Below are 26,771 nucleotides of genomic sequence, written 5' to 3' on the forward strand. Positions count from 1 at the left end.
TTCATCAATGACTTGGATGAGGGAATAGAGTGACTGTCAGCAAGTTTGCTGGTGACACCAAGCTGGGAGGAGTGGCTGACACGCCAGAGGCTGTGCTGCCATCAGAGACCTGGACAGGCTGGAGAGCTGGGCGGGAAAAATTTAATGAAATAGAACAAGAGCAAGTGTAGAGTCTTTGATCTGGGCAGGAACAACCCCAGGTTCCAGTATAAGTTGGGGAATGACCTATTAGAGAGCAGTGTAGGGGAAAGGGACCTGGGGGTCCTGGGGACAGCAGGGTGACCATGAGCCAGCACTGGGCCCTTGTGGCCAGGAAGGCCAATGGTACCTGGGGTGGATAAGAAGGGGGTGGTCAGTAGGTCAGAGAGGTTCTCCTGCCCCTCTGCTCTGCCCTGGGGAGACCACACCTGGAATCTTGTGTCCACCTGTGGCCCCTCAGTTCCAGAAGAACAGGGAACTGCTGGAGAGAGTCCAGCGCAGCCACCAAGATGCTGAAGGGAGTGGAGCATTTCCTGTGTGAGGAAAGGCTGAGGGAGCTGGGGCTCTGGAGCTGGACAAGAGGACACTGAGGGGTGACCTCATTAATGTTTACAGATATCTAAAGGGTGAGTGTCAGGAGGATGGAGCCAGGCTCTTCTCAGTGACAACCAATAATAGGACAAGGGGCAATGGGTACAAACTGGAACACAAAAGATTCCACTTAAATTTGAGAAGGAACTTGTTCCCAGTGAGGGTGGCAGAGCCTGGCCCAGGCTGCACAGGGGGGTTGTGGAGTCTCCTTCTCTGCAGACATTCCAACCCACCTGGACACCTTCCTGTGTAACCTCATCTGGGTGTTCCTGCTCCATGGGGGGACTGCACTGGATGAGCTTTCCAGGTCCCTTCCAATCCCTGACATTCTGGGATTCTGTAATGCTGTTAAGTCCAATCTCCTTGCTACCAGCAGTAAATCGGCACTACCGAGATATCTCCTTTGTACATTCCAGTCCAGAAGGGAGTTTTTTAAATATTTTTAAAGGTTCCTTCATCACACACTAAAGAAATTACAGTAGCTACATAGAATACACCTAAAGTACAAGAATATTCTCAAAAAACCTTACCTAAGCAAAGAGAAGACATCGTAAGAGTTACGAACACAGTTCTGATCCACCTGGAGAAGACTGTTCTTCAGGGTACCTGAGTGATCCTTAAGGCAAAGAAAGGAGATTAATTTAAGACACAAAAAATCTTTCATCATGACTAAAAGCACACACTTTTGGTAGGAGAACAAGTGATCTTGCATTTAATGTATTTTAAATCTGTCTTCATACAGTTTTATGTATAGTAGGTCGAAATAATTTAAGGCAGCAATAACACCAAGTTCAAGCCTGGCCTACAGCAGCACTTATCTAGAAATATTTTAATAACCTATCACTTTATCCCTCTTCTAGGCATGGAGTGTGTTTTCTTGAGCTTTATCAGCACCAATTTTATGCACAGAAATAGTGAAGGACGCAATTTACAGTCCTGCCAGTCTTCAGGTTCAGAGCTGAGAGCCCATTCAGTAACGTGCCCGAGATGCACAAGATCATGAGATAGAGCTCTGTGCTTTATCCACGCTGTAATCCATTTAAAAGATCAAAGCCGCCTTAGTTTTCAATGATGTGAACAGGTTTCTGGGAGCTACAAAGAAAACTCCTGTCATTCTTAAGAGACCTAAGTGTACATTCTGCATCAAGACAGGAACAGAAAAGCAGCAATTCTTCACATTGTAAAGGTCAAATACCAAACTTTTCCATGTTAAGCAGAGTCACATTAATTCCTAGAAACGCCACAAACTCAGAAATGTTTCTTCACATGATAAAGCAAATTCTAAGTAGGTCAAACCATCCAGAAACTTTATGGATTGTAGGAAAAATGTATATAGTTTTAGTGTACAAAGCAGCCCCAAGTGGTGCACATGATCAGTTAATTTTCCATCAGTGACACTCCGAATACCACAACCCCCATCTATATATTCTTTCCTGTTTCAACAGGCTCATTCCTTATAGAAGATGCTGAAATGCAGAGTTATACATGAACTAACACAACTCTTAGCCACAGGCCATGCAGCAGACATCCCTTTCCCACAAAAATAAGGTTCTAGCTAAATAACTGTGAGATCTATACACTACATTATGCATTATATTGCAACACAGGCACCATATCAGCAGCTGCTTCGGCTCCTGATTTCCATTCTCAAGACGTGAAATCCTATATACTGAAATCCATAAGTACACCCTCTGAAAAAACGCCCAAATTAAAATATCTTAATTCCTGAATGAATGAAGACAGTGGAAAAAAAAATGCACAACTACCAGTGTCACTATTTTACACCACGAAGTTGATCTTGCTTCAAGAAATACTGTCTTTGGAAAGCAAAGTACAATTTTTTTCAGAGAATGAATGACCTAGAATAACTAGTTTCAGGAGGGAAAGAATTTGGAGCAGCAACATATTTTAACCTTTTCCTTTTTCCCCTGTCCTGCACCGTGTTGAAAGGAAATTCTCAAAGAGTGAGACACCAAGAGACTGATAATAATTGTTCCACCCTGAAGAAACTTGCAGAATGTTGGTTATTAAAGAAGTTTGCCCTGTGGAAGGGGAGTTTACTTTTCTGTCACAGCACTTACAAGATAAAGGCACCTGCATCTATAAACACACACACACAAAAAAAACAATTAAATATAACAAGGGCAAGTGTAGAGTCTTGGATCTGGGCAGGAACAACCCCAGGTTCCAGTATAAGATGGGGAACGACCTATTAGAGAGCAGTGTAGGGGAAAGGGACCTGGCGGTCGTGGGGACAGCAGGGTGACCATGAGCCAGCACTGGGCCCTTGTGGCCAGGAAGGCCAATGGTACCTGGGGTGGATTAGAAGGGAGTGGTCAATAGGTCAGAGAGGTTCTCCTGCCCCTCTGCTCTGCCCTGGGGAGACCACACCTGGAATCTTGTGTCCAGTTGTGGCCCCTCAGTTCCAGCAGGACAGGGAACTGCTGGAGAGAGTCCAGCGCAGCCACCAAGATGCTGAAGGGAGTGGAGCATCTCCCGTGTGAGGAAAGGCTGAGGGAGCTGGGGCTCTGGAGCTGGACAAGAGGACACTGAGGGGTGAGTTTATCAATGTTTACAGAACTATAAAGGGTGAGTGTCAGGAGGATGGAGCCAGGCTCTTCTCGGTAACAACCAATGGTAGGACAAGGAGTAATGGGTTCAAACTGGAACACAAAAGGTTCCACTTAAATTTAAGAAGACACTTGTTCCTGGTGAGGGTGCCAGAGCCTGGCCCAGGCTGCCCAGGGGGGTTGTGGAGTCTCCTTCTGTGCAGACATTCCAACCCGCCTGGACACCTTCCTGTGTAACCTCATCTGGGTGTTCCTGCTCCATGGGGGGATTGCACTGGATGACCTTCGGGGTCCCTTCCAACCCCTGACATTCTGGGATTCTGTGTCTTTCTTTCTCTCCCAGTCACCTGTCCTCAGTGGGAAGTGAGGAAAGGGAGGGACTGAAGGGGGGTGAGGGCTTTAACAATACATCTGCCACAGTTTTATTGTCACCCTGCAATCAAAACCCATGACAAACACAAACCTGCAGTCTCCAACAAAAACAAATAGATTCAGAAAACTGCTAAAGGATTTGGAATCTCTTAAGTCTAGGTTGACAGCTTCAAAAAACGAACAAAAAAAAAATCTCAGAAGCTCGCATCTGTCTTATTCCAAAATTTATCCAGTTCAAACAAAATCAAGTAGAGTTTCAGTGCACGATTATGAGAAATGATGAAATTAAGAGAGGAAACAAATGCTTCAGCAGTCCCATGCCCAAAAGAAAACAGGAAAATAAACTGGACATGGTTGTGATGAAAGAAGCAGAATCCTGCCGAAATCTTCAAGCAGAATTACCACATAATTTACTAGAAATTAATAAGAATAAAACTTGGACAAAAACAGAAGCTGGAAGTACAATTATGTGAAAGCCAAATGTGGTTGAGAACAAAGCAGCTATATTGGCAGCACATATTTGTATTTACAGCGAGAAGAAAAGCTGAAAACATTAGAACTATTACATAAGCACTGTCAGATACCTACAGTAAAGCAGAAACAACATTCAGGGCTCAAAGGAACACACAAAGGCTTTTGAAACATTATTTCCCAACTTTTTTTCTTGCCTTAAGCAAAGTACCCATTGCAGCAACAAAACTGTAACCTGAATATTACCCAAAGAAAATGGTCATTTTTTTCATTGCGTATCAGCAACAGCCAAGTTACCGCTGGATAGACATAAGAAAGGTACAATTCCAAATACCTAAATATCACCAAGGATACAGAATTTAAAGGCTTTCTGACATTCAGTAGATTAAAAAAAAAGTAAAGAGTCATTAACAACTTTAATGCCCTGGCTATCGTTCTTCCATTCTCTACCACTCTCTGTTAACTACCTGAAGGGCAGTTCTAGCCAGGTGGGGATTGGGCTCTTCTCCCAGGCAGTCAGCAATAGGACAAGGGGCCATGGGCTTCAATTGTGCCAGGGGAAATTGAGGCTGGAGATTAGAAAGCAATTCTGTGCAGAGAGAGTGGTCAGGCATTGGAATGGCTGCCCAGGGAGGTGCTGGACTCACCGGCCCTGGAGGTTTTTAAGCTGAGATTGGCCATGGCACTTAGTGCCATGATCTAGTCAATGGGCTGGAGTTGGACCAAGGCTTGGACTTGATGATCTCAGAGGTCTTTTCCAACCCAGTCCATTCTGTGATTCTGTTAAAATTAAACTATAATTGCCTTGCTTACCTAGAATTTCTCCACCAGTAAGTTTCCTGCTTTGCTCCTTTATATGACAGGAGCTTCCTACAAAGCAAGTATTTAGAGCATAAACCTGCATTTTGAAGGTTACTTTATACTAAGTGGGCTTGAAGGTTTTATAACAGCAGCTAAAGTACATTATGTAGCGAAGCTGTAACCTTCCAGTGCTTTAATTTTTAAATTAAAAACTTAGCAATTAGAATATCCTTATGCAAGCATATTGCTCTTGCTGATTTTGTTCACCATGGAGATATGCATTTAATCAAGAAATCTACACTTTTCATCAATAAAAATAGTTGTGACAGTCCTTAATGTTCTTGTACTAATTGAGTTTATTCTGCTACAGGAACTTTCAGGTCCCCACCCCTTCAATCACAGGTGCAGTTCAGAAAATGGGAATTTGCATTTAGTTCCAAGCAATGCCCAGAACAATGTGTTTTAAAACTCTTGAGTTAATGAAATATCACCAGAATCATTTAGTCAGTTTCCAACAGTATTCTTATTTTGGCTCATAAGTGGTCTTAATTAATGACAAAGACATTTAATACACTAATAAAGTGTATTAAATTTGATTGTAACACTCCGTAAATCTACTTTGGCAATTTAATTTGTAGTCTAAAGAATTATTGAAGTGACAAGAGTTATTTGGAGCGATGGGAAAAACAAAAATTAAGAGTACCATAATTCTGTCCATACTGATGTGCAAAAACAGAGGACACTTCCAAAATTGGCAGAAGTGTCTTTGTGCACAAGGTTTTCATTAGACTTTTAGAATGGTATTTGTAAGCATCTGTTTTCATAACAAGGTTGCATGTGTCCCAGAATCACAGGATGGTTGGGGCTGAAGAGACCTCTGGAGATCATCCAGTCCAACCCACCTGCTCATGCAGGGTCACAGAGCAGATCACACAGGATCCCAGGTGGGTTTGAATATCTCAGAGAAGAAGACTCCGCACCCACTCTGGGCAGCCTGGGCCAGGCTCTGGCACCTCACAGTAAAGAAGTTTCTCTTCATGTTCAGATGGAACCTCCTGTGTTTCAGTCTGTGCCTGTTACTCCTCATCCTGTCACTGGGCACCACTGAACAGAGTCTGGTCCATCTTCTTGAAACCCAGCTTGGAAATATTTATAAACATGGATGAGATCCCCTCTCAGGTTCTCCTCTCAAGGCTGAACAGCCCCAGCTCTCTCAGTCTCTCCTCATCAGACCCCTCAGCATCTTTGTGTCCCTCTGCTGGACTTTCTCCAGTAATTCCTTGTCCTTCTTAAACCGGGGAGCCCAGAACTGGATGCAGAACTCCAGATGTGGCCTCATCAGGGCAGAGCAGAGGGGGAGGAACCTCCCTTGACCTGCTGCTCACACTCTTCCTCACACACCCCAGGTACCATTGGCCTCTTGGCCACAGGGCACATAGGTGGCTCATGGTCAACCGGGTATTGACCAGAACTCCCAGGTCCTTCTCTGCAAAGCTGCTCTCCAGCAGGTCAACCTCAACCTGTACCAGTGCCTGGGGTTGTCCCTCCTACACTTGCCCGTGCTGAACTTCATCAGGTTCTTCTCTGCCCAGTCCAGCCTGTCCAGGTCTCTGGATGGCAGCACAGCCTCTGCTGTGTCAGATCGTCCTCCCAGTTTGGTATCATCAAACTTGTGTCGGTGCAAAGAAATGAAAACTGCCATTCCATCCATGAATGATCTCGAAAACTGAGGCTTATAACTAGGATGTCTTCAAGGACTAGGAAGATGCACCACCACAAAGAAAAAAGCACCTCAAGGGATTACAAAAAAACCCACAACCAAGCAGAAAAGGTATTGCGTTGCCATTTCCACTGGATCGGAGCTGCACATCTCACATCAAAAATCCCTTCCTACAGAAGATTTCAAGTGGCACTTCATAAATAACATTTAATATAACCACAAAAGTAGGGTTGTGTAACATTTGTAATTTTCCTGTCAGTGCTGGATATTCCAAAGCAAGACCAAGTAAGAGCAGAAATACCCCTTAGTTGTAAAGAGCTGCTGAGGGTTCTTGTGCCAACTAGTTGGGCTTGATTGTCAGACAAGTCACTTAAATAGAAGAGGTATGTGCTCTAAAAAAGAGATTTAAGTCAAGAAACTGACAAAGAAAGCACTTGGAAACTACAGAGCCAGGTGACAAAACAAATGTCTAGCTCTTGCAGCCAGAAAGAATCACAGAATCACAGAATGTCAGGGTTTGGAAGGGACCTGGAAAGCTCATCCAGTGCAATCCCCCCATGGAGCAGGAACACCCAGATGAGGTTACACAGGAAGGTGTCCAGGCGGGTTGGAATGTTTGCAGAGAAGGAGACTCCACAACCTCCCTGGGCAGCCTGGACCAGGCTCTGCCACCCTCACCAGGAACAAGTTTCTTCTCAAATTTAAGTGGAACCTCTTCTGTTCCAGTTTGTACCCCTTGTCCTACCATTGGTTGTCACCGAGAAGAGCCTGGCTCCATCCTCCTGACACTCACCCTTTATAGTTCTGTCAACATGAATGAGGTCACCCCTCAGTGTCCTCTTGTCCAGCTCCAGAGCCCCAGCTCCCTCAGCCTTTCCTCACATGGGAGATGCTCCACTCCCTTCAGCATCTTGGTGGCTGCACTGGACTCTCTCCAGCAGTTCCCTGTCCTGCTGGAACTGAGGGGCCACAACTGGACACAAGATTCCAGGTGTGGTCTCCCCAGGGCAGAGCAGAGGGGCAGGAGAACCTCTCTGACCTACTGACCACCCCCTTCTAACCCACCTCAGGTCCCATTGGCTTCCTGGCCACAAGGGCCCAGTGCTGGCTCATGGTCATCCTGCTGTCCCCAGGACCCCAGGTCCCTTTCCCCTACACTGCTCTCTAATAGGTCATTCCCCAACTTATACTGTAACCTGGGGTTGTTCCTGTCCAGATCCAAGACTCTACACTTGCCCTTGTTCTGTCATTAAATTTTTCCCTGCCCAACTCTCCAGCCTGTCCATTTCTCTGGATGGTGGCACAGCCTCTGGTGTGTCAGCCACTCCTCCCAGCTTCAAGAACTGGATAAATTGTAGGAAAGGACAAATGAGATTATTTGTGCTCTACATAGGCTATGATTGTGTTTGTAATTTAGCTACAGAATGTGCACAAGAACTAAAGCAGATATGTACTTTTAAACGTTATGAGCTAGGAAGCATGTCCTGACAATAAACAACCATAGAAGCGTTACCATCGTTGAATACAGACCCGGATTATTAATCTTCATAATATTAATCACAAAAATGTATCACAAAAGAATAGAATTCCATCCTGCTTCAGGAAAACTGAGTTAACAGCAGTAGGAAGCAGAGTCTGAACTGTGTACCAAACTGCCCCAAATTTGAAGAACCATCAAAATCCCAAAGATAGTTTGGAGGTTTGCATGGAGTTTTGCACTCAGGGCCACCCTGTCCCTTGCTCCACTCTCCCCATGTACAAACAGCTACTCGTGTGGTTAATTAATTAACAAGGCTGTAGTCAAATATTGTTTGGACAAGCATAAATAATACAGCAAAGCTTGGGAAAAAAAAAAGCATGGGGTGAAATAGTTGCAACACAGAGTAAATAAATAAGCTTCTCATATATAAAGAACAAATCCTGGTTTTAAAAATTAGAGCCAAAACTTAATGCGCTTTCATATTTGATATTAAAATTAGTCTTATCAGCCATACCATTTTCAAAATGTTCTACGTTTGAATGAAGAGTCTGCCTCAAAGAATTAAGTCAAGGCTTATTTTCAGTACCCAGGCTTTTTTTTGGACTTAAAATGCTACGCTCTAAGTCCTCCCAAAACAGCTCAGATATTCATGCAGCAGAGCAAGATAACAGTTCTTATCTGTCATGTCATTTCTTCTCAGAATGAAGCATTTTAATGTTCTGAGCATCCAAGTGTGAAAATTGAAGTTTAGAAGTTGGATTTCAGCTTGTCACCAGTACTAACAAGCCAGAACAAACACAAGCCACCCTTACCTTCTGTTCAAATGAAGCTCCATAATAACCATCATTGAGGCCAAAAATAATCTCATTTGGGTTCCTTGCGTGTATCTGTAAGAAGAGAACAAGTAATTTTATGGTCAGCTTACTAGGACTTCACACTGCAAACAAGTATAGAGTGTTCTGCTGGATGCTCAAATGCAGTTTTTCAGCACCTGTAATTCTAGAAGCACATGAAACTTAAGAGAAAACTGAATTAAACCATAAAAAAAGCATTTGTTTCACAGCTTTAATAAGAGGCAATGAGTATGTTCAGTCATTCTCTCTTGAAATCAGAAACACAGGACAGAGCATCTTTCCTATTGTTGCATTTCCAGCTGAGATAAAGAAGAAAACTAAGAGGCAAGGAAACTCAGAGAGAGAATTCTCAAGAGTAATCAGCTTTCACATGATATTACCTAAAGTGATAAGCAAAATTAGGCTTTTGTGGTATAGTACACAAAGAATTAGTGTTCAGGAATAAAGCTAATATCCTGCTATTAACGTAAAGAACATTATTTCAAATAAAATATGAGCCAGCAACGTGTGTTGCAGCCCAGAAATCCACCCGTGTCCTGGGCTGCATCCCCAGCAGCGTGAGCAGCAGGTGCAGGGAGGGGATTCTGCCCCTCTGCTCTGCTCTGGTGAGACCCCCCTGCAGTGCTGGTCCAGCTCTGGGTCCTCAGCACAGGACACACATGGACCTGCTGGAGAGGGGCCAGAGGAGCCACAGGAATGATGCGAGGCTGGAACAGCTCTGCTGGGAGGACAGGCTGAGAGAGTTGGGGTGTTCAGCTGGAGAACAGAAGCTCCGGGGAGACCTTAGTGTGGCCTTTCTGGACTTAAAAGGGGCCTGTAAGGAAGATGGAGACAGACTTTTGAGCATGGCTTGTTACAACAGGACAAGGGGTCATGGTTTTAAATGAAAAGAGGAGAGATTCAGGTCAGACATGAGGAAGGAATTGTTTCCCCTGAGGTTGGTGAGAGCCTGGCCCAGGTTGGCCAGAGAGGTGGTGGATGAACCATCCCTGGGGACATCCCAGGCCAGGCTGGACGGGGCTCTGAGCAACCTGAGCTGGTGAAGATGTCCCTGCTCATGGCAGCGGTGGCACTGGGGGAGCTGGGAAGGTCCTTGCAACCCAAACCATTCTGTGATTCCATGAAAGCGTCATGCTTAGCAGTAAAAACCAGGGCATATTCTTTGAAAGCCAGCTGTTCCTTGGGAACTAGCTGGGCATCAGTCTGCTGGTGGGAGGTGGTGAGCAACCACCTTTGCACTACTTGTGTTATTTCCCCTCCCAGCTTTTTTTAAACATTTTCTTGTTTTCAGTTATTAAACTGTCTTTATCTCCAGCTATAAGCTTTTCCTCACTTCTCCTCTGACTCTGTCTCAGCCCATCAGTGCAGGGGCTGCTGGCAAGGATCAATACACCATGTGAAGCCAGAGAACTCCTGCCCTATTAAGCTTCCTTCCCAGACCTGAAATATCTCAATTAAAAAACAAATCATTTAGGGCTAAAGAAAGAAAAACTATGATCTGTTCTAAATAGATCATGTCAATTAATAGAGAAAAAAAGCACTCATTGGAATCAAGACAACCTGTTTGATCCAAAAAGCATCACATTTTTTGGTATTTTTATTATTTATGTCATATGGGATTCTTTTTAAATCACTTTTACGATAAGCTCCACAATACAGAAAACACCTCGCTTTTCACCTCCCTCAAAGGGCAACTAGTAAGAGACAAATAGCAGAATTAAAACAGACCTTACAGAGTAAACTCCTTGGACTGAAGGCCTTTGATGGGATGTCATTACTGAGAACAGATTAAAACTGTAATATACATAAATATTAAGATCTATGTTCATTTGAGTATTGTACAATCAAACCGCTATTTCCTTGAATCAAGGTGTTACAATTTAAAGCACTAAATGCTATTTAAGAGTTAACAACGGTAAATTAAAATATTCAGCAAGTCAAGACAAAGTTCTGAAATGAACACCAATCTCTGCAATGAAATTTGAAAATACGTCCCACCTACCAATGCATTAATTTCCTTAGTGTTATATATATTTGTTCATCCAGATGTTTTGCTTCTTTAAGTAAACAGTTGAGGAAAAAAACATACTGTTTTCACATTACCTGCTGGCCCAAGTACTTTAACCCATCTAGGTTGACCTTCCATTCGATCAGAAGCTGAAAATGCTCCTTCTTGCCACCCCAGATCCTCACGACAAAACAAGAGACAGAGGTATCAAGACGATCAGGCATTATTCCAAAGTCCAGACTCCTCCATGTCGGATTCTGCAGGTATTCAAAGAGAGATAAAAACAACTCAGACAAGCTGACGGTAATCCTTAAATTCACAATTCAGAAAGCAGTAAATTCCATACCAAAGATCAGAAGAACCTTAAAATAATGAAGACAAGCCATTTCGAGGTTTACATAGAGTTGAAGTTATAGAATCATAGAATCATTTAGGTTGGAAGAGACCCTCGGGATCATCAAGTCCAACCATGACCTCACTCTAGCACTAAACCATGTCCCTAAGAATGTCATCAACATGTTCTATTGCTTCCTTATTCTATTTCCTGGAGAGAATTCCTGGGTTAAAACCCACATGCTGTAAAGTACTTCAGAAACTCTGAGTGGCCTCTGCTTCCTTCCATTACAAGATGTTGAAGAATTTACTTCAGAATATACTAATTCAGTTTAGCCAAATCAGGAACTTTAAAAGTGGAAGCAACATCCTTTTCCAAGTTAGAAGCCTGATTCTGAAAGCTAGGGTATAGCTTACATTGCAAAAGTTAGGTTTAAGGCACTCATCTATTTCCCAGTAATTAAGTTTGCGTAATTTATTAAGAGGTTTGTTCACATTCTTCTCCTCCTTGACTGATGCTGATGGCAATCCTCAAACATCGTCACTAAGAGCTCCTCATCACTCTAAGAGATCAGACTTGCGTCTCTGCTTTACAGAAGCAGCACACGTTCAGCTCAACCTCAACAATTTATTCCATTAAAGCTGTGATTTGCAAATACGAGGCATTCCAACTTGCACTCACCTCTGATAACATCTCAACTAAGGATGTTTGAAAACTGTTTTAATTGCCCCAAGCTGCAATCAAACCAAGTCACAGAATCGTAGAATGGTTGAAGGGACCTTCAAAGCTCATCCAGTGCCACCCCTGCCATGAGCAGGGACATCTTCACCAGCTCAGGTTGCTCAGAGCCCCGTCCAGCCTGGCCTGGGATGCCTCCAGGGATGGTTCATCCACCACCTCTCTGGCCAACCTGGGCCAGGCTCTCATTACCCTCAGGGCCAACAATTTCCTCCTCATGTCTGGCCTGAATCTCCCTCTTTTAGTTTAAAACCATCACCCCTTGTCCTGTTGTAACAGGCCCTGCTCAAAAGTCTGCGCCCATCAAGTCAATCCAATGTTACTAGTGCCAAGAGGCAGATACCAGCTTTTGGACTTCCGCAGGCCTTGAACAGCAGAGTGTCCAAATGCAGACATGAGGAAGTGTTCTATAGATATTTCTCCCTCTCTTGCACACAGAAATGGGAGCTCCTCCAAAATAAAAGCAAAAAGTAGGAACCCACCATCTCATGTGAGAATGAGCCTTTCATTCTAGTGCTTAAGCAGTTTGGAACAGGCCAAGCATCTCTGAACTGGTATTAGGCAGTTTAGAACAAGATGCCTCTGAAAAGAAGGGAGTGGAATAGTTACCCAGTAAGTAATACAGAAGGAATGGATTAACTGAGTTTTCCTAAGGAAAAGGGATATTTGGTAGCTGCTCAGGCACAAAAACACCAGGTCGTTAAGATATCCACAGACTATGTAGGGAATTTCCTCAGCACATCTTTTATTTAGATTTTTGTCATTCCATTGCATATTTCCTTTGGTTAGATTCCCTTTTTGTTATTCCTTTTCCTGATTTAGAACTGATTTAGGCAGAACTCAACACCCAAAAGTCTCAAGGAACCTTATAGCAGCCCTCCAGTGCCGAAAGGAGACCTACAGAAGAGCTGGAAGGGGACTTACAAAGGCATGGATTGATAGGACAAGGTGGAATGGTTTTAAACTGAAGGAGAGAGACTCAGGTTAGATACAAGGAAGAAATTATTCCCCATGAGGGTGGCGAGACCCTGGAACAGAGAGGTGGTGGACGAACCATTCCTGGAGACATCCCAGGCCAGGCTGGACGGGGCTCTGAGCAACCTGAGCTGGTGCAGATGTCCCTGTTCATGGCAGGGGTGGCACTGGACGAGCTTTGAAGGTCCTTCAACCCAAATCTTTCTAAGAACTTGTCTCTCAGACAAGTTAACAGCCTTGAGGATGCTGACAGCTTCTCCTCCATTCAGGAGGTTTTTCAAAGCATTTATAGCCTGGTGTGCTATAAAAGGCGCAGTTCTACCTTATTAATGCAGACATTAAAAAGTCTGTTTAGCAGGTTTTTAAACTCCCTCACCCAACACCAGCAACATCCAGTTCCCACAAAAAGACCTACCCCTCCTCAGTTGTAATATACGGTTCAGTTCTGGTCTGAAGTGGAACGTTACAGGTTCCAGCATATGTTGGGGAATGACCTATTAGAGAGCAGTGTAGGGGAAAGGGAACTGAGGGTCCTGGGGACAGCAGGATGACCATGAGCCAGCACTGGGCCCTTGTGGCCAGGAAGCCAATGGTACCTGGGGTGGGTTAGAAGGGGGTGGTCAGTAGGTCAGAGAGGTTCTCCTGCCCCTCTACTCTGCCCTGGGGAGACCACACCTGGAATCTTGTGTCCAGCTGTGGCCCCTCAGTTCCAGCAGGACAGGGAACTGCTGCAGAGAGTCCAGCGCAGCCACCAAGATGCTGCAGGGAGTGGAGCATCTCCCGTGTGAGGAAAGGCTGAGGGAGCTGGGGCTCTGGAGCTTAGAGGAGACTGAGGGGTGACCTCATTCATGTTTACAGATATCTAAAGGGTGAGTGTCAGGAGGATGGAGCCAGGCTCTTCTCGGTGACAACCAATGACAGGACAAGGGGTAATGGGTTCAAACTGGAACACAGGAGGTTCCACTTAAATTTGAGAAGCAACTTCTTCTCAGTGAGGGTGGCAGAGCCTGGCCCAGGCTGCCCAGGGAGGTTGTGGAGTCTCCTTCTCTGCAGACATTCCAACCTGCCTGGACACCTTCCTGTGTAACCTCATCTGGGTGTTCCTGCTCCATGGGGGGAATTGGACTGGATGAGCATTCGAGGTCACTTCCAATCCTGAACATTCTGTGATTCTGTGGTTTAGAAACTCTAAAACACCTAGTTCCTTAAAGCTATTAGCTCTTCAAAGAATATACATCTCTATATACGCAGGTATACGTTCCTTAATGCTCACCTATACAACAAAAATATGTTCAAATAAATCAGTGGTATAGTCTGCAAAACCATTTGACTCTCCCTTTATTTGGGGTGTTGCAAGCAGAGCCTCTGTTTCTACACCAAGATTGCTGAACTGCAGAGCATGAGCTTCTAATGAATCTGTACACTCAGCAAAGTAATATAGAAGTGCTCCTCGAATAGGCAATTAGCAGACATTGAAATAAAAGCAGCTATTTCTGTTGCTAACACCAGCAAGAACAGGAAAAAAAATACAATTCTCAGATAGTGAACAAAGTTAAACCAATAAAAACCCAGCTAACACTACTTTGCGTACTTGATGTTCTCCATATTTAGAAAAGGTTTATATTGTAAAGCTTATTCATATTAAAATGCCCTACGCTAAGAGTGTTTGGTCATGGCTGCAGAACTACCAACAGTCCATCGCTCCACAACTGTTAAAATGAACGTGCATTTCTGCTATTCAATAACTCACTATTCCAACCCTTCTGAAAAGAACCTGAAAAGGAGGAGAAGAACGTGGTGTGATGCTCCTGGCAGAACTGAAGAGTAGAAATACACATCTAACCGTTATGGTATTCAGCAGAGAAGTCAGTATTCTGCAGTAAATACAGAATTTTCAATGGGAAAGGTCTTTTCCCGTATTGAAATAACTTACCAGAGAATTCTTGATCACCTCGCTCTTATAAAACTCTAAAGAAAAATGAGTAAAAACACATCTTTAGATTAGCTTAAACACGGATACAAATCTTAGTATTTCAAGTAGAAAAAGCTAAAATAAGTAACACTCATGAAAGATAAATACAAGTGGGTCTAGTTTATGAGTCACCAATTCATGAGAAAGACTTTAAAATGCAGTCAGGCTGTTGACTAAAAGTTCTCATTCACACTTTATTATTGGAAGTAATTATTTCAATTCAGCAGTTTGTCTTTATATCCAATATAATCCTCAAGATTTACTGAGGCCTTTATTTCTGGGGGGAAAAAAGTGTGCGTCGGTGCTTTGCAATATTGGGATCAGGTCTACAACGTGCTTGGTTTGTCACAGAACATCTTCCTGGAGGAGCACAGCACAAATAAACTAATTGCTCCGCTTTCCTGAAGAGAAAGGGTGACCTGTTCCAGATGATTAGAAAGTGAATGGCCAAATTACCTCACCGAGGTGCCAGGAACCCTGTATTTAAATGGAAATACACAACTGCTGACACCACAGGCTGTGGCTTTCCCAGCCAAAATAAGAGCTTAAAGTCTTTAGGTAGAAAGCTCTGGAAGCTGGAATAGAGATTTTTGTACAATGTCTCAGTCCCTTGGAGTTCAAGGATAAAGTTTTGATGGAGTGCAGCACAGTCCCATGCACTAAACACTGCAGAAATAGTCACCAATTACAGGGTCACCAACCACCACAAGAAAATCCAGAGAACAAGCTCAAGTTATATATTCTTATCATTCTAAAAGCGCAGCCTTAAAAAAAGGTTTAACCATACCATAAAAAATAGGACAAAAATAACTTACCTGCAAAGCTTCAACTGTTGATCGTATCAAAAGGAGCACAAAAATATCTTTTTAATAACAACTCTGCACAATGAAGAACTACACATTGTAGTGGAAAGCAAAGCACTGAAGAGAAATAAGACCCAACACGCAAACACACTTCTCAAAAGCAGAACAGATGCCTGGATGCTTCTTGTCACTGATTGACAATTCTATTTTTTGAAAGCTTTGACAGTAGTAAATGCTTGTTTTTGCACTGTAAATAACGGGTATAGACAGAGCAGAATGCTCTCCCTCACACAAATCAATTAAAGCCCTAAAAGTTTTCAAGTTTCTTAAGTTGTTGGTGGGGAGAGAGAAGAGCAACAATAAAAAGAGGCTGATTTAAGGAAAACTACCAGATCTGCCACCTATTTTGCTGCCTTGTCTGCTGACACTGAAAGCTTTTTATGAATTCTGAAAAATAAAGAGGCTTTTTCCACTGTTAGTATACAGGATGCAAATAAGGCAGCAGGCTGTCAATGCAAAAAAAGGACAGAGATCTCACAACATAAGAATTCAATGATTAACTAGTAAAAAGAGTTGATAGCAAGCATGGTTTACCTTTGTATATCTTGGCATTATCACACAAGTGAAGAGTGAAGTACGTATCCAAGAGGCGATAACCATTCTTATTGATTATGTTACGGGCAGCGATATTCCGAAGATGACGAAGCCGGCGCTAAAAACGAGAAAAAAAACCCTAAATAATTAGAAACCTTTCTTCGATTGAAATGGAACTTTTTTTTTATTAAAGCATTTTAATGATTTTCAAAGCAAAAAAGAAAATTCTCACCAAACGCTCAATTTTCTTTGGGAAAAAGCTAGTGTGAACAAGCATTCGGCAAAGCTGTAGGAAACTGGCCGGACAAGTAACAACGAACAGCTACAAGCTCAGATTAAGCACCACTGATATCCAAAATTAAATACCCGGGTCCTTTTGTCTTGGATTGAATACACTGGAATACGTCACTGAACTTAAGTGACATCATCCAACTCCAACACTATGTTAGTTTGCTACAATATGGTATCTTGAACAAAAAAAATCAAGAGATTTAATCAATCCCCACGCAACAGCCAAATAGCTTTAATAGCTGTGGCTAAAATTCTCAGCTTCAAAGCATCCTACACCCTTTGTCTTTGACAAATACTAAATATTACTGAAATGAATAAACTTAACAGCAGAGTCAATTATACTGTTAAGTGGCATTCTGTATTTTATCAGCACTGGGAAACACTGGAGATCATCCTCCATAAGAGCTCCAGCGACTGGATGCTCTTGTGTTGCTCATATTCACATAACTATTACATATTCATGACAATTTTTGAAAATTCTGACATACAATACACCTATCCTAAGAAATAATTGATGATGATAGTTATAATTGTTTAGTTTCTTACTTACAACACATCTATTAATTATTAGTTAAATATAAACTAAGCACAATGCTTCTATACGATGTATCACCCAATGTTCTGTCTCCCTCTTGTCATGCAGAAGGATGTAAAGCTTGGAAAATATCCCCTCGTTTCACAGGGGGTCAGAAAGCATTTATCTTTTCGATTGGTTGATGATAGGTATGTCTTTCACAACTTAATCACAGTATACATGAATTTGGCAGCTTCTCTTCATTACTGGCTTATTGTGAAATTTAACTAGTTATCAAATCAATTTTGTAGGAGTGCCCAGTCACTCTTAAATCATTTCATTGCTATGGTTCTGACTTTAATTTTGAAAATCCCAGGCTGGAGAGTTGGGCAGGGAAAAATGTAATGAAATATAACAAAGGTAAGTGTAGAGTCTTGGATCTGGGCAGGAACAACCCCAGGTTCCAGTATAAGTTGGGGAATGACCTATTAGAGAGCAGTGTAGGGGAAAGGGACCTGGGGGTCCTGGGGACAGCAGGGTGACCATGAGCCAGCACTGGGCCCTTGTGGCCAGGAAGCCAATGGGACCTGGGGTGGGTTAGAAGGGGGTGGTCAGTAGGTCAGAGAGGTTCTCCTGCCCCTCTACTCTACCCTGGGGAGACCACACCCGGAATATTGTGTCCAGTTGTGGCCCCTCAGTTCCAGCAGGACAGGGAACTGCTGGAGAGAGTCCAGCGCAGCCACCAAGATGCTGAAGGGAGTGGAGCATCTCCCGTGTGAGGAAAGGCTGAGGGAGCTGGGGCTCTGGAGCTGGACAAGAGGAGATTGAGGGGTGACCTCATTCATGTTTACAGATATATAAAGGGTGAGTGTCGGGAGGATGAAGCCAGGATCTTCTCGGTGACAACCAATGATAGGACAAGGGGTAATGGGTTCAAACTGGAACACAGGAGATTCCACTTAAATTTGAGAAGCAACTTGTTCCTGGTGAGGGTGGCAGAGCCTGCCCCAGGCTGCCCAGGGAGGTTGTGGAGTCTCCTTCTGTGCAGACATTCCAACCTGCCTGGACACCTTCCTGTGTAACCTCATCTGGGTGTTCCTGCTCCATGGGGGGATTGCACTGGATGAGCTTTCCAGGTCCCTTCAACCCCTGACATTCTGGGATTCTGTGCTTAAGAGACTATCACAAACTCAGTACTCAAACTGCCACTTCAAATACATAAAGTTCTCACCAAATCCTGCAGTATTCTCCCAATCAGTCTCTCAACCTACCAGTGTCTCACCCATCCACCATGGGGGTGTTGACAAATGACTCCCGATCCTTCTTGGATCACCACAAACCACCTCCAGGCCTCAAACAACTATTTGAGTGCCTCATTTTACCACAAAGTTCATTTTACAGCATACTTCGTTTTCCCCAAAACCTTGTTAATTTGGAAGTCTGGATCCACCTTAAAAGAAACACTCAAGCATCAACCAAAAGCAAATTTAAAATGCTTTTGAAACCGAAAGACAACTATTCTGTTTGCAGCTCGTCCCAAAAGGCTTTTGACACGAGTTGAGAAGCCATCAGCTGTTTTGGAATCACAACGAGACACTTTATGTCACTTCAGTGATTTATTAAGTTTCTTCCCAGAAATATGTAAGAAGAATATCAAACTTCTGTTCATGTGACAGACTTAAAACCACAGGCAGATTCTTTCCTGCAAAGCCTCTTTATGAGCTAGGCTAAGACCAGAGCCTGAAATGGTATATCCAGATACCTTAACATATACATGCAACACAAAATTCAAAAGAACCCAAACCTTCTAAGCTGCGTAACTGCAAAACAACATGGTCTTATTTTGTCAGAAATTTATATCAAGGATGTCAACAGAAAGATTAAGCCTCACTTAAAAACCAACAAAACAAAACACAGAACTATATGGAGCTTGTGCATTATTACAAATCTAACTTTAAAGCTGTGTAGTATTGCTGGCCATTTTGAACATTGCACTCACCATAAAAATGATTCAAGCATTTTCTGTGCCATTTCTCTCTTTTAGTTTACTTCAATACAAATATAAGTAGTATTTAAGTAGTATATTACAACGAAGCAGCCCTTCAGCAAAGCCAAAGAGGGGTGTCATTTTCCACTATATGCAATGAGGTTTGGAAAAAGCTGTAGAGCATCATAACCTACACGTGTCTGGACAAGAGCAGAGTCTTTATTTCCATAGTTTGTGATTTCTTTGCAACCTTCAAAGTCTGGAATTTTATCCCAAAGTCTCACTTCTCCCAAACCAGCTGGAAGAAGGACATTAAATCTGGGGCTGTGAGACCACAACACAGTTCAGGTCTAAACATGCAACAGGTGATGAATGTCTATTTATATCTCCTACTTAGTCATCACTCCTCTTCCCTTCTGTCCCATTATTTGTCCATTTAGCTGATAACTAACAGGTTTCCAATTACAGGGACGATTTCCTCGTTCACATTCTTTACTATGAGGTCGTGACGACAGAGAGGGACTTGGAACCTGAAAATAAACCTTTCAGTTTGCCCACGACATTGTTGCTGATGTTACATTGCATTATTCAGATTTCCTCGGAACTCTACAGGGGCAGCATTCAGAGTTAATTAACCTCTCCTGACCAAAGTTAATTAGCTTTAGCCAGGAGACCACGAAGATGCATCCAAAAGACAATTCAAATCGGCTCTAAGATTCTTCATCAAGGGCTTGCAGCTGTTCTGTGATAAACAATAAGTATTACTTTAGGGAATTTTCATATCTTTAGAAAGTGTTACCTCGTACGTTTCACATCTTTTGTTCAAGATGTTAGAATATGTAGAATAAAAAAAGAAATACTGTCTTGTAGTTCAGCTTTCAGGCATGAGTTAAATCATCCAGCTGCATCACCCTCCTCATCTGTACCCCCATCAATAAGAACTGGTGCAGCTGCTCAGTAAATCACACCAGGGAACCGATTTGGATGCAAACGAACCACCACCTGCTTTTTTCTGGGGTAGTTTCACCCCATGGGTTCCTCAATATGGTTCATCATGTGGCTGTACAAGCAGCTGGGGTGATGGAAGAGGGGGGTAGTGGAGCAAAAAGCAACCAAAGGCAGTCAGGAGCCCTTAAATGATAACTTAAAATACACACGGAGATACATACAGCTTGGCACTTGTATAGGCAAAGTGAAAAGGGGTTCACAATGATGTATAGCACATTTCAAACTGCAGAAGCAAATTATTTATGGAGAAGTGACCCCTTACACTGAATACAGCTGCAAATAATCCCCATGTTCTTTCATTTCCTTTTTCTTTTAGATGAAGTGGGGATAAGCAGCCACTTCTCATTAGAGATACATGTTAGCTGTTTGCTCTTTCTATAGAAGTATCAAGAAATCTCCATTGCAAGGAGGGATCCCCACAGATGAGATGCTGTGCAACCAAAGCAGCCATTCCAAAAAAAAGGTCAGTTTAAAAATCAAAATACAAATGCTAGAAAACATGATTAGTGCTGTAGCAGCCCCATGAGTCACATAAAATAGGCCAGCTGTGCAAACTGATAGTGCAGGATCTGCTTTCATTTAAAAAAGATAAGCAAAATATGCAGATGAGTATAGATTATTCTCTCCTCAAACAGTTGACAGTTTATCAGCAAAAAAGTACTGAAGCTCTCAGACACTACACCAAGCATTTTAATAAGATATCCTACTGCAAAAGAAGAAAAGAAGTTCTTTTTCAGCAGAGCACTGATTTAGGTGAGCTCCATCAAGCAGAAACGATATTAAAAGGGTTAATTAACTTTTCCACCAGCACTGAATTTCATGCAGGCAGCCTGAACAACAGCGTATCTGGATCACTGCTTAGCAGAGTAGTAGGTCAGGTTTAACAGCTCATTCTAGGGGGGTTGACTTATTTTGATTACCACAATTCTCCTAATCTTTTGCACTTCCCAAGAAAGACAACAGAGCAGTGAAATTAGACAGTAGGCCTTGTTATCAGTAGATTTAATTGCCAGACTAAGTTGCAACTGAATAAAAGCAACTGCTATACAGCAACTCTAAATTGACCTATGTGGAAGAAATCAGTGCATCCTTCTACCTTGAAAATAAATGGCTACAAAACCAGTTGAGATCCACTATATTTCCCTTAAAATAAATCCTGAGCAGTAGCTTGTATCTTAAAACCACTTCTGGAGATAAAGATTTCACAGGTTATAAGCACACAGCTATTGCAAAGATATAGAGAAAGGTTGAGCACTAAAGTTTAGATGAGAAGACCTTTAGTTTCCACATCTTGTGCCTAAATAGCCACAAAACTCGCTTCCCCAAGACAGACCATGCTCAGGAATGACCAGTTTATCTCAAAAGTCAAGGGTCTTTTTTCTTATTTAAAAAAAGCACTCCATTTTCATCATTCTGAAGAACTACCATCAGTTGTTTAATGCATCTGGTGTTCCCACTTCATGACTTTGTGGGAATCTCAGATTTACTGGAGGCCATAAACAAATCGGGCTGCTACAGAACAAAGTGTTTTGCTCAACTTCTCCGTTAATACTCTGCTTTTTCATCAGGTGATCACATAATTTTTCAGTTTACCAAGTCTTCTGAGGTTTTAAGGACCAAAACTGCCCAGTCCCTTCATGTTTCAGGTCCAACATACCATCATCTTTTACTGTCTCTCCCTAAAATATCACTTTGTGCACGTAGATACTTGTTCCCATCCCACACAATGTTTTTTCTTGTGATTCGTGCAGTCTCACGGTGAGGGTCAGACAATTAAACCGAGGTAAAGCCGGCAAAAAAAACAAGTTAGTTCGAAACTTGTGTAAGTTCCTCAAATTCTACTCATCCCACTCACTACAGCTGCACCAGAAAAGCACGACAGAGCAGGTAGAATTTTTTAATGCTGCAGTTTCTTGGTGGTTTAAACTGATCCAGAAACAACTCTCGACTTTGCCTGAGAAAACTGAGTGGCCAAGTTATTCACTGTTGGTTTGTTTAGCAGTCTGGTAGCATCAATAAATAAATCACAGCAGAGGTGGCGTGGGGGCAAGAAAAGGGAATAAGTCAAAATGAGAGAGAGAAGTGCACTGCTGTTACCATAAGGTCTAGACGGTTGGTAGAACCACAAGAAGGATAGTGACTACCTACAACAGCCTAAAGTATTCGTGGAATTTCATAATTATTTCTTCAAGGTCACATAATAAGTAAAACCAAGCATGGAGAGTTCTGACTCCTCTTCCATCTTCACCACTTTATTATTCTCTTCCAAGAATCTAATGACCTTGGGGAAAAAAAACAATAATTTAAATATATCCAAGCTAGATGAGAACACAGCCAAGCACCATTTTTCTATTTTTGCTACTGATCTACCACACTTATTAGCTCAGGCTCCAAGTATGCATTTGTGAAGCTCAGGTCATTAATATTTGCAACAGCTACGCTTATTCTTTATCACATGCAGCCTATCGTTTTATTAGCAGCTGAGATGATCTAATGCTGGGAATAAGGGGGACGTCTGTTCTCTTTTTTGTCACATATCTGCCTCCTCCTGCCCTCTCTCCCAGTTGCATTGTCTCCCCTCTTTAGCGCTGGATATTTCAACAAAACTATTCATGAATCCTTGCTCCCAGCAGGAACTCCAGCACTTTCACAGAATCAAAGAATGGACTGGGTTGGAAAAGAGCTCAGAGATCATCAAGTCCAACCCTTGGTCCAACTCCAGTCCACTGACTAGATCATGGCACTAAGTGCCATGTCCAATCTCAGTTTAAAAACCTCCAGGGCCGGTGAGTCCAGCACCTCCCTGGGCAGCTATTCCAATGCCTGACCACTCTCTCTGCACAGAATTGCTTTCTCATATCCAGCCTAAATTTCCCCTGGCAGAGTTGAAGCCCATGGCCCCTTGTCCTATTGCTGATGCCTGGAGAAGAAACCAATCCCCACCTGGCTAGAACTTTCCTTCAGGTAGTTGTAGAGAGTGCTGAGCTCACCTCTAAGCCTCCTCTTCTCCAGACTAAACAAGCCCAGATCCCTCAGCCTCTCCCCCTAGGGCTTGTGTTTGACACATTAAATCAATTTGCAAAGATGTCAAAGGAGCAAGGCAGGCGGTTCAGTTTCTTCCAGTTACAGCCATCCAAGATGTCATATAGTTCCCTCTCTGAAAGGAAAATTAAGCTGAAAACTCTTCAAGATAAAAGAATCACAGTGTTCTTACTGCATAAGCAAATTCCAGAGATTCTGTTGGAATCGTCTTATTTGTAAAGAACTTAGTAAATCTGAATACCTTTCCCAAAATGAAGTTTAAATTAAACGGTCCAGGAAGAGATTTTCATAAATCTGTGGCTGGATTGGAAAAAGATTTTGTCTTTCCCCACCACCCATACATTCCTATTGACATCCAGTATAAGTAATGTACATAAAGCCCAAAGCATCATGTGGGTTCAAGAGACAGTTTCTGATTCAACAAAGAATGAGTAAAAAGGATGGAGGAAAGAAAAAAGTGTAACCAGTGTAAGAAGGGTGGGAAACCATCTCATACAATCGAAGCTGAAATTTACAGAAAATACTTAAAAAGCCCAAAGTTGCCAAAAGCAAATCAGAGTTCTTACAGAGGCCTGATTCCCTGAAAAGAAATACTTTTTCTCCAGAAGATTTATTGTAGGTGACTTTCAACACCGATCACAATTTCAGCACCAATTTTCCTTACATAGCCTTGACTGAAGCATCCTACCTATCAGTTTTTAATATAAATATCAAGACATAATCTTCATTTCTCAACACCTCCTCTGATTTTCTGCTCTCTTCCCGATTGTTTTGCAGGAAAATACTCCATAAATTCTTTTCAGGTCAGGATCAGCTCTGACCTCTGTACAAGCTGGTACATAGTCTGGTTTTACCTGGATTCCACATGAGTTTCCTGGCTTGTTTGTTTTATGACCCACAGGAGCTCTGGAAGAATTTCAGCAAAATCCTTCCAACTATTTTAGCATTAAAGCACAGTGCAAAGATTAGTTAGCAACACAAATGTTACTACAGCAAATGGAGCTGATTCCAAGTTAACAGACCTCAGCTTATGAGGTCAGCTATGTGGGTCTCTGAATATTTGTAATAATTAAGTCACAGGAAAACACAAAGCTCTGTGTTTTAGTTGACAGCAATCAGGTTGAATATTTTGTAGAGAGCAGTGTAGGAGAAAGGGACCTGGGGGTCCTGGGGACAGCAGGATGAGCATGAGCCAGCACTGGGCCCTTGTGGCCAGGAAGGCCAATGGTACCTGGGGTGGGTTAGAAGGGGGTGGTCAGTAGGTCAGAGAGGTTCTCCTGCCCCTCTGCTCTGCCCTGGGGAGACCACACCTGGAATCTTGTGTCCAGTTGTGGCCCCTCAGTTCCAGCAGGACAGGGAACTGCTGGAGAGAGTCCAGCGCAGTCACCAAGATGCTGAAGGGAGTGGAGCATCTCCCGTGTGAGGAAAGGCTGAGGGAGCTGGGGCTCTGAAGCTGGAGAAGAGGAGACTGAGGGTTGACCTCATTAATGCTTACAGATATCTAAAGGGTGAGTGTCAGGAGGATGGAGCCAAGCTCTTCTCGGTGACAACCAGTGATAGGACAAGGGGTAATGGGTTCAAACTGGAACACAGGAAGTTCCACTTAAATATGAGAAGAAACTTCTTCTCGGTGAGGGTGGCAGAGCCTGGCCCAGGCTGCCCAGGGAGGTTGTGGAGTCTCCTTCTCTGCAGACATTCCAACCCACCTGGACACCTTCCTGTGTAACCTCATCTGGGTGTTCCTGCTCCAGCACAGGGACTGGACTGGATGAGCTGTCAAGGTTCCTTCCAATCCCTGACATTCTGGGATTCTGTGATTTTTAACTTTCTTAAAAAGCATAAAAGTTCTAAAAAAGAAAAATCTGTCAAAACATGGACTGTATTTGGCCAACATTTGTATTATTTATTATCATAGCTCTACCCCTTGTTACTACAACTTCCCATTTCCTCAGATTTTCACTACTTGCTTTCGCCTGTTCGTACCAGTTTGACTCTTAAGTAGCAATCATATGATACGAGTTCTTGGAAGTCAGATGACAGACAAGAATTCATACTTCAATTTTATGTAAGCTTTCAAGCTGCCTTGTTTTCCAATTTAATACACTCCACTACAAAAAAAAAAAAAGGTACATTACAGAAGGTTTGCATCAAGTACACAAAGCTTTTAACAGCAAAGGAATGTACAATGGGAAGTTCAGATGTTTTGTCACTTAAAGCCACAGGAAGGACAGGAAAATGCTTGTACTCCAATTTACACACTTGCTAGGAAGATTTTTTTTTTAAGTTTTGTAATCAGTTTTTTCTCAGCTCAGCTTCTGACAGCTCAGAGTAAAGAGAATCATATGTGATTTCAGATCTACTTCAAAGCAAAGCAGAAGCATTTGATGCGCAGTTTTGTAGGACATACCATAAGGAATTTATGTGAAGACAGCAAGACCATCAAAGCTACACAGCCACCATCAGTTCAATGAATTGCTTGTGGATCTCCTCATAATTTCGCCCCTCTTCATATCTCAATTTCCTTATGTCAAGGGATGGGATTTAACAGCAGTTCAGGAATTAATTTCCCTTTCTAAGGCTCAGCTACTTTCCAGTATGAGTTCGAAGATGCACAGTAAGAATGTAACTGTATTTTTTTCCTGTGAAGATGCAACATAGATACATATAACACTTTATTTCCTCAGGCTGCTAAAGATTTGATGCAAAGAATGAGACACATTGAATCTGTGCAGTGTGATTTACCCAGAATAAATGACCACAAGAAAAGTCAAACATGGGCTTGAAGTTTTCACAGACGTGCAAATGTGGATTTCACTTTACAGTTCCTTAAATCAACGTACTTCCTTTCCATTACACTTATGAGCATCTCAAAGGCTTTTGAAAGGTTCACTTTAGACAGAAAACACCTGTGAAACCTTCACTTGAACACATTAAGGCTCAATACAGGTTTCCGAATCATCCGTACTCCACCACAACTACCCCTGTATTGCATTGAGAGTTTCAACAAGGACAGTCAGCAAATGGATTATGTGGTCCAAAAGACATGGAGTCTTCCCTAATTCATACAGGGAGAGAGGAAAAACAAGGAGCATCCCTATATTTGACATGGCCCATGCAGAAGTATAAATATTCTCCAGCTACTGAACACAAAAGAGTCTTTTCTTAGCTCAACTCAAAGCTAAATAATGCAATATGTGAAGTCCATGTTATATCTAACAAAGTATGTCAGTCCATAGCACAACTTGCTCCTTTAATGCTAACTAAAATGACAGCACTAGTATCAGAAAATAATTAAGATAGCTAATTGCATAATCACTGAAAAAAATTAAAGATAGATACATATTACTCTTAAAAGGTGGCGAAGTCCTTCGGTCTATCCTCCTTTGTAACCTTTCTTACTACCTACCCCACTAAACTCTTTCCTCATTAAATGACTGAATTTACACCAGGGAGCAACTCAGAACTCAAGTTCGACCTCAGAGTAATGATGTAAACAGCTGGTAACTGTTCAACAGGAGCACGAAATCTCTTTATGCACAGAAGTACACCTACAGAAAATCTACATTGCTTTATTAGAGCTCAGAACCAATTAAACAGTCAAGATCAAAACTGATATTCAATACAAGCCCACAGTGTTCAAACTCTTCACTAATCTTATGCATCCTCA

General features: G+C 42.5%; 1 protein-coding gene across 4 annotated transcripts in view; it reads right to left on the reverse strand.

The window, feature by feature from the left end:
* The window catches only part of UVRAG (UV radiation resistance associated), a 114,783-nt gene that overhangs the window by 78,545 nt on the left and 9,467 nt on the right, over positions 1-26,771 (reverse strand). For all 4 annotated transcript variants that reach the window (XM_080339947.1, XM_080339948.1, XM_080339950.1 and 1 more), the window contains exons 2-6: positions 16,263-16,380; positions 14,827-14,861; positions 10,942-11,103; positions 8,797-8,871; positions 1,101-1,186 (exon numbers count right to left, since the gene is read on the reverse strand). In XM_080339947.1, the coding sequence (XP_080196073.1) occupies positions 1,101-1,186; positions 8,797-8,871; positions 10,942-11,103; positions 14,827-14,861; positions 16,263-16,380 (476 nt within the window). The remainder of the gene's footprint in view (positions 1-1,100; positions 1,187-8,796; positions 8,872-10,941; positions 11,104-14,826; positions 14,862-16,262; positions 16,381-26,771) is intronic.

This window comes from Nesoenas mayeri, assembly GCF_963082525.1.
Source record: "Nesoenas mayeri genome assembly, chromosome: 1".
In the NCBI taxonomy this organism is placed as follows: domain Eukaryota; kingdom Metazoa; phylum Chordata; class Aves; order Columbiformes; family Columbidae; genus Nesoenas; species Nesoenas mayeri.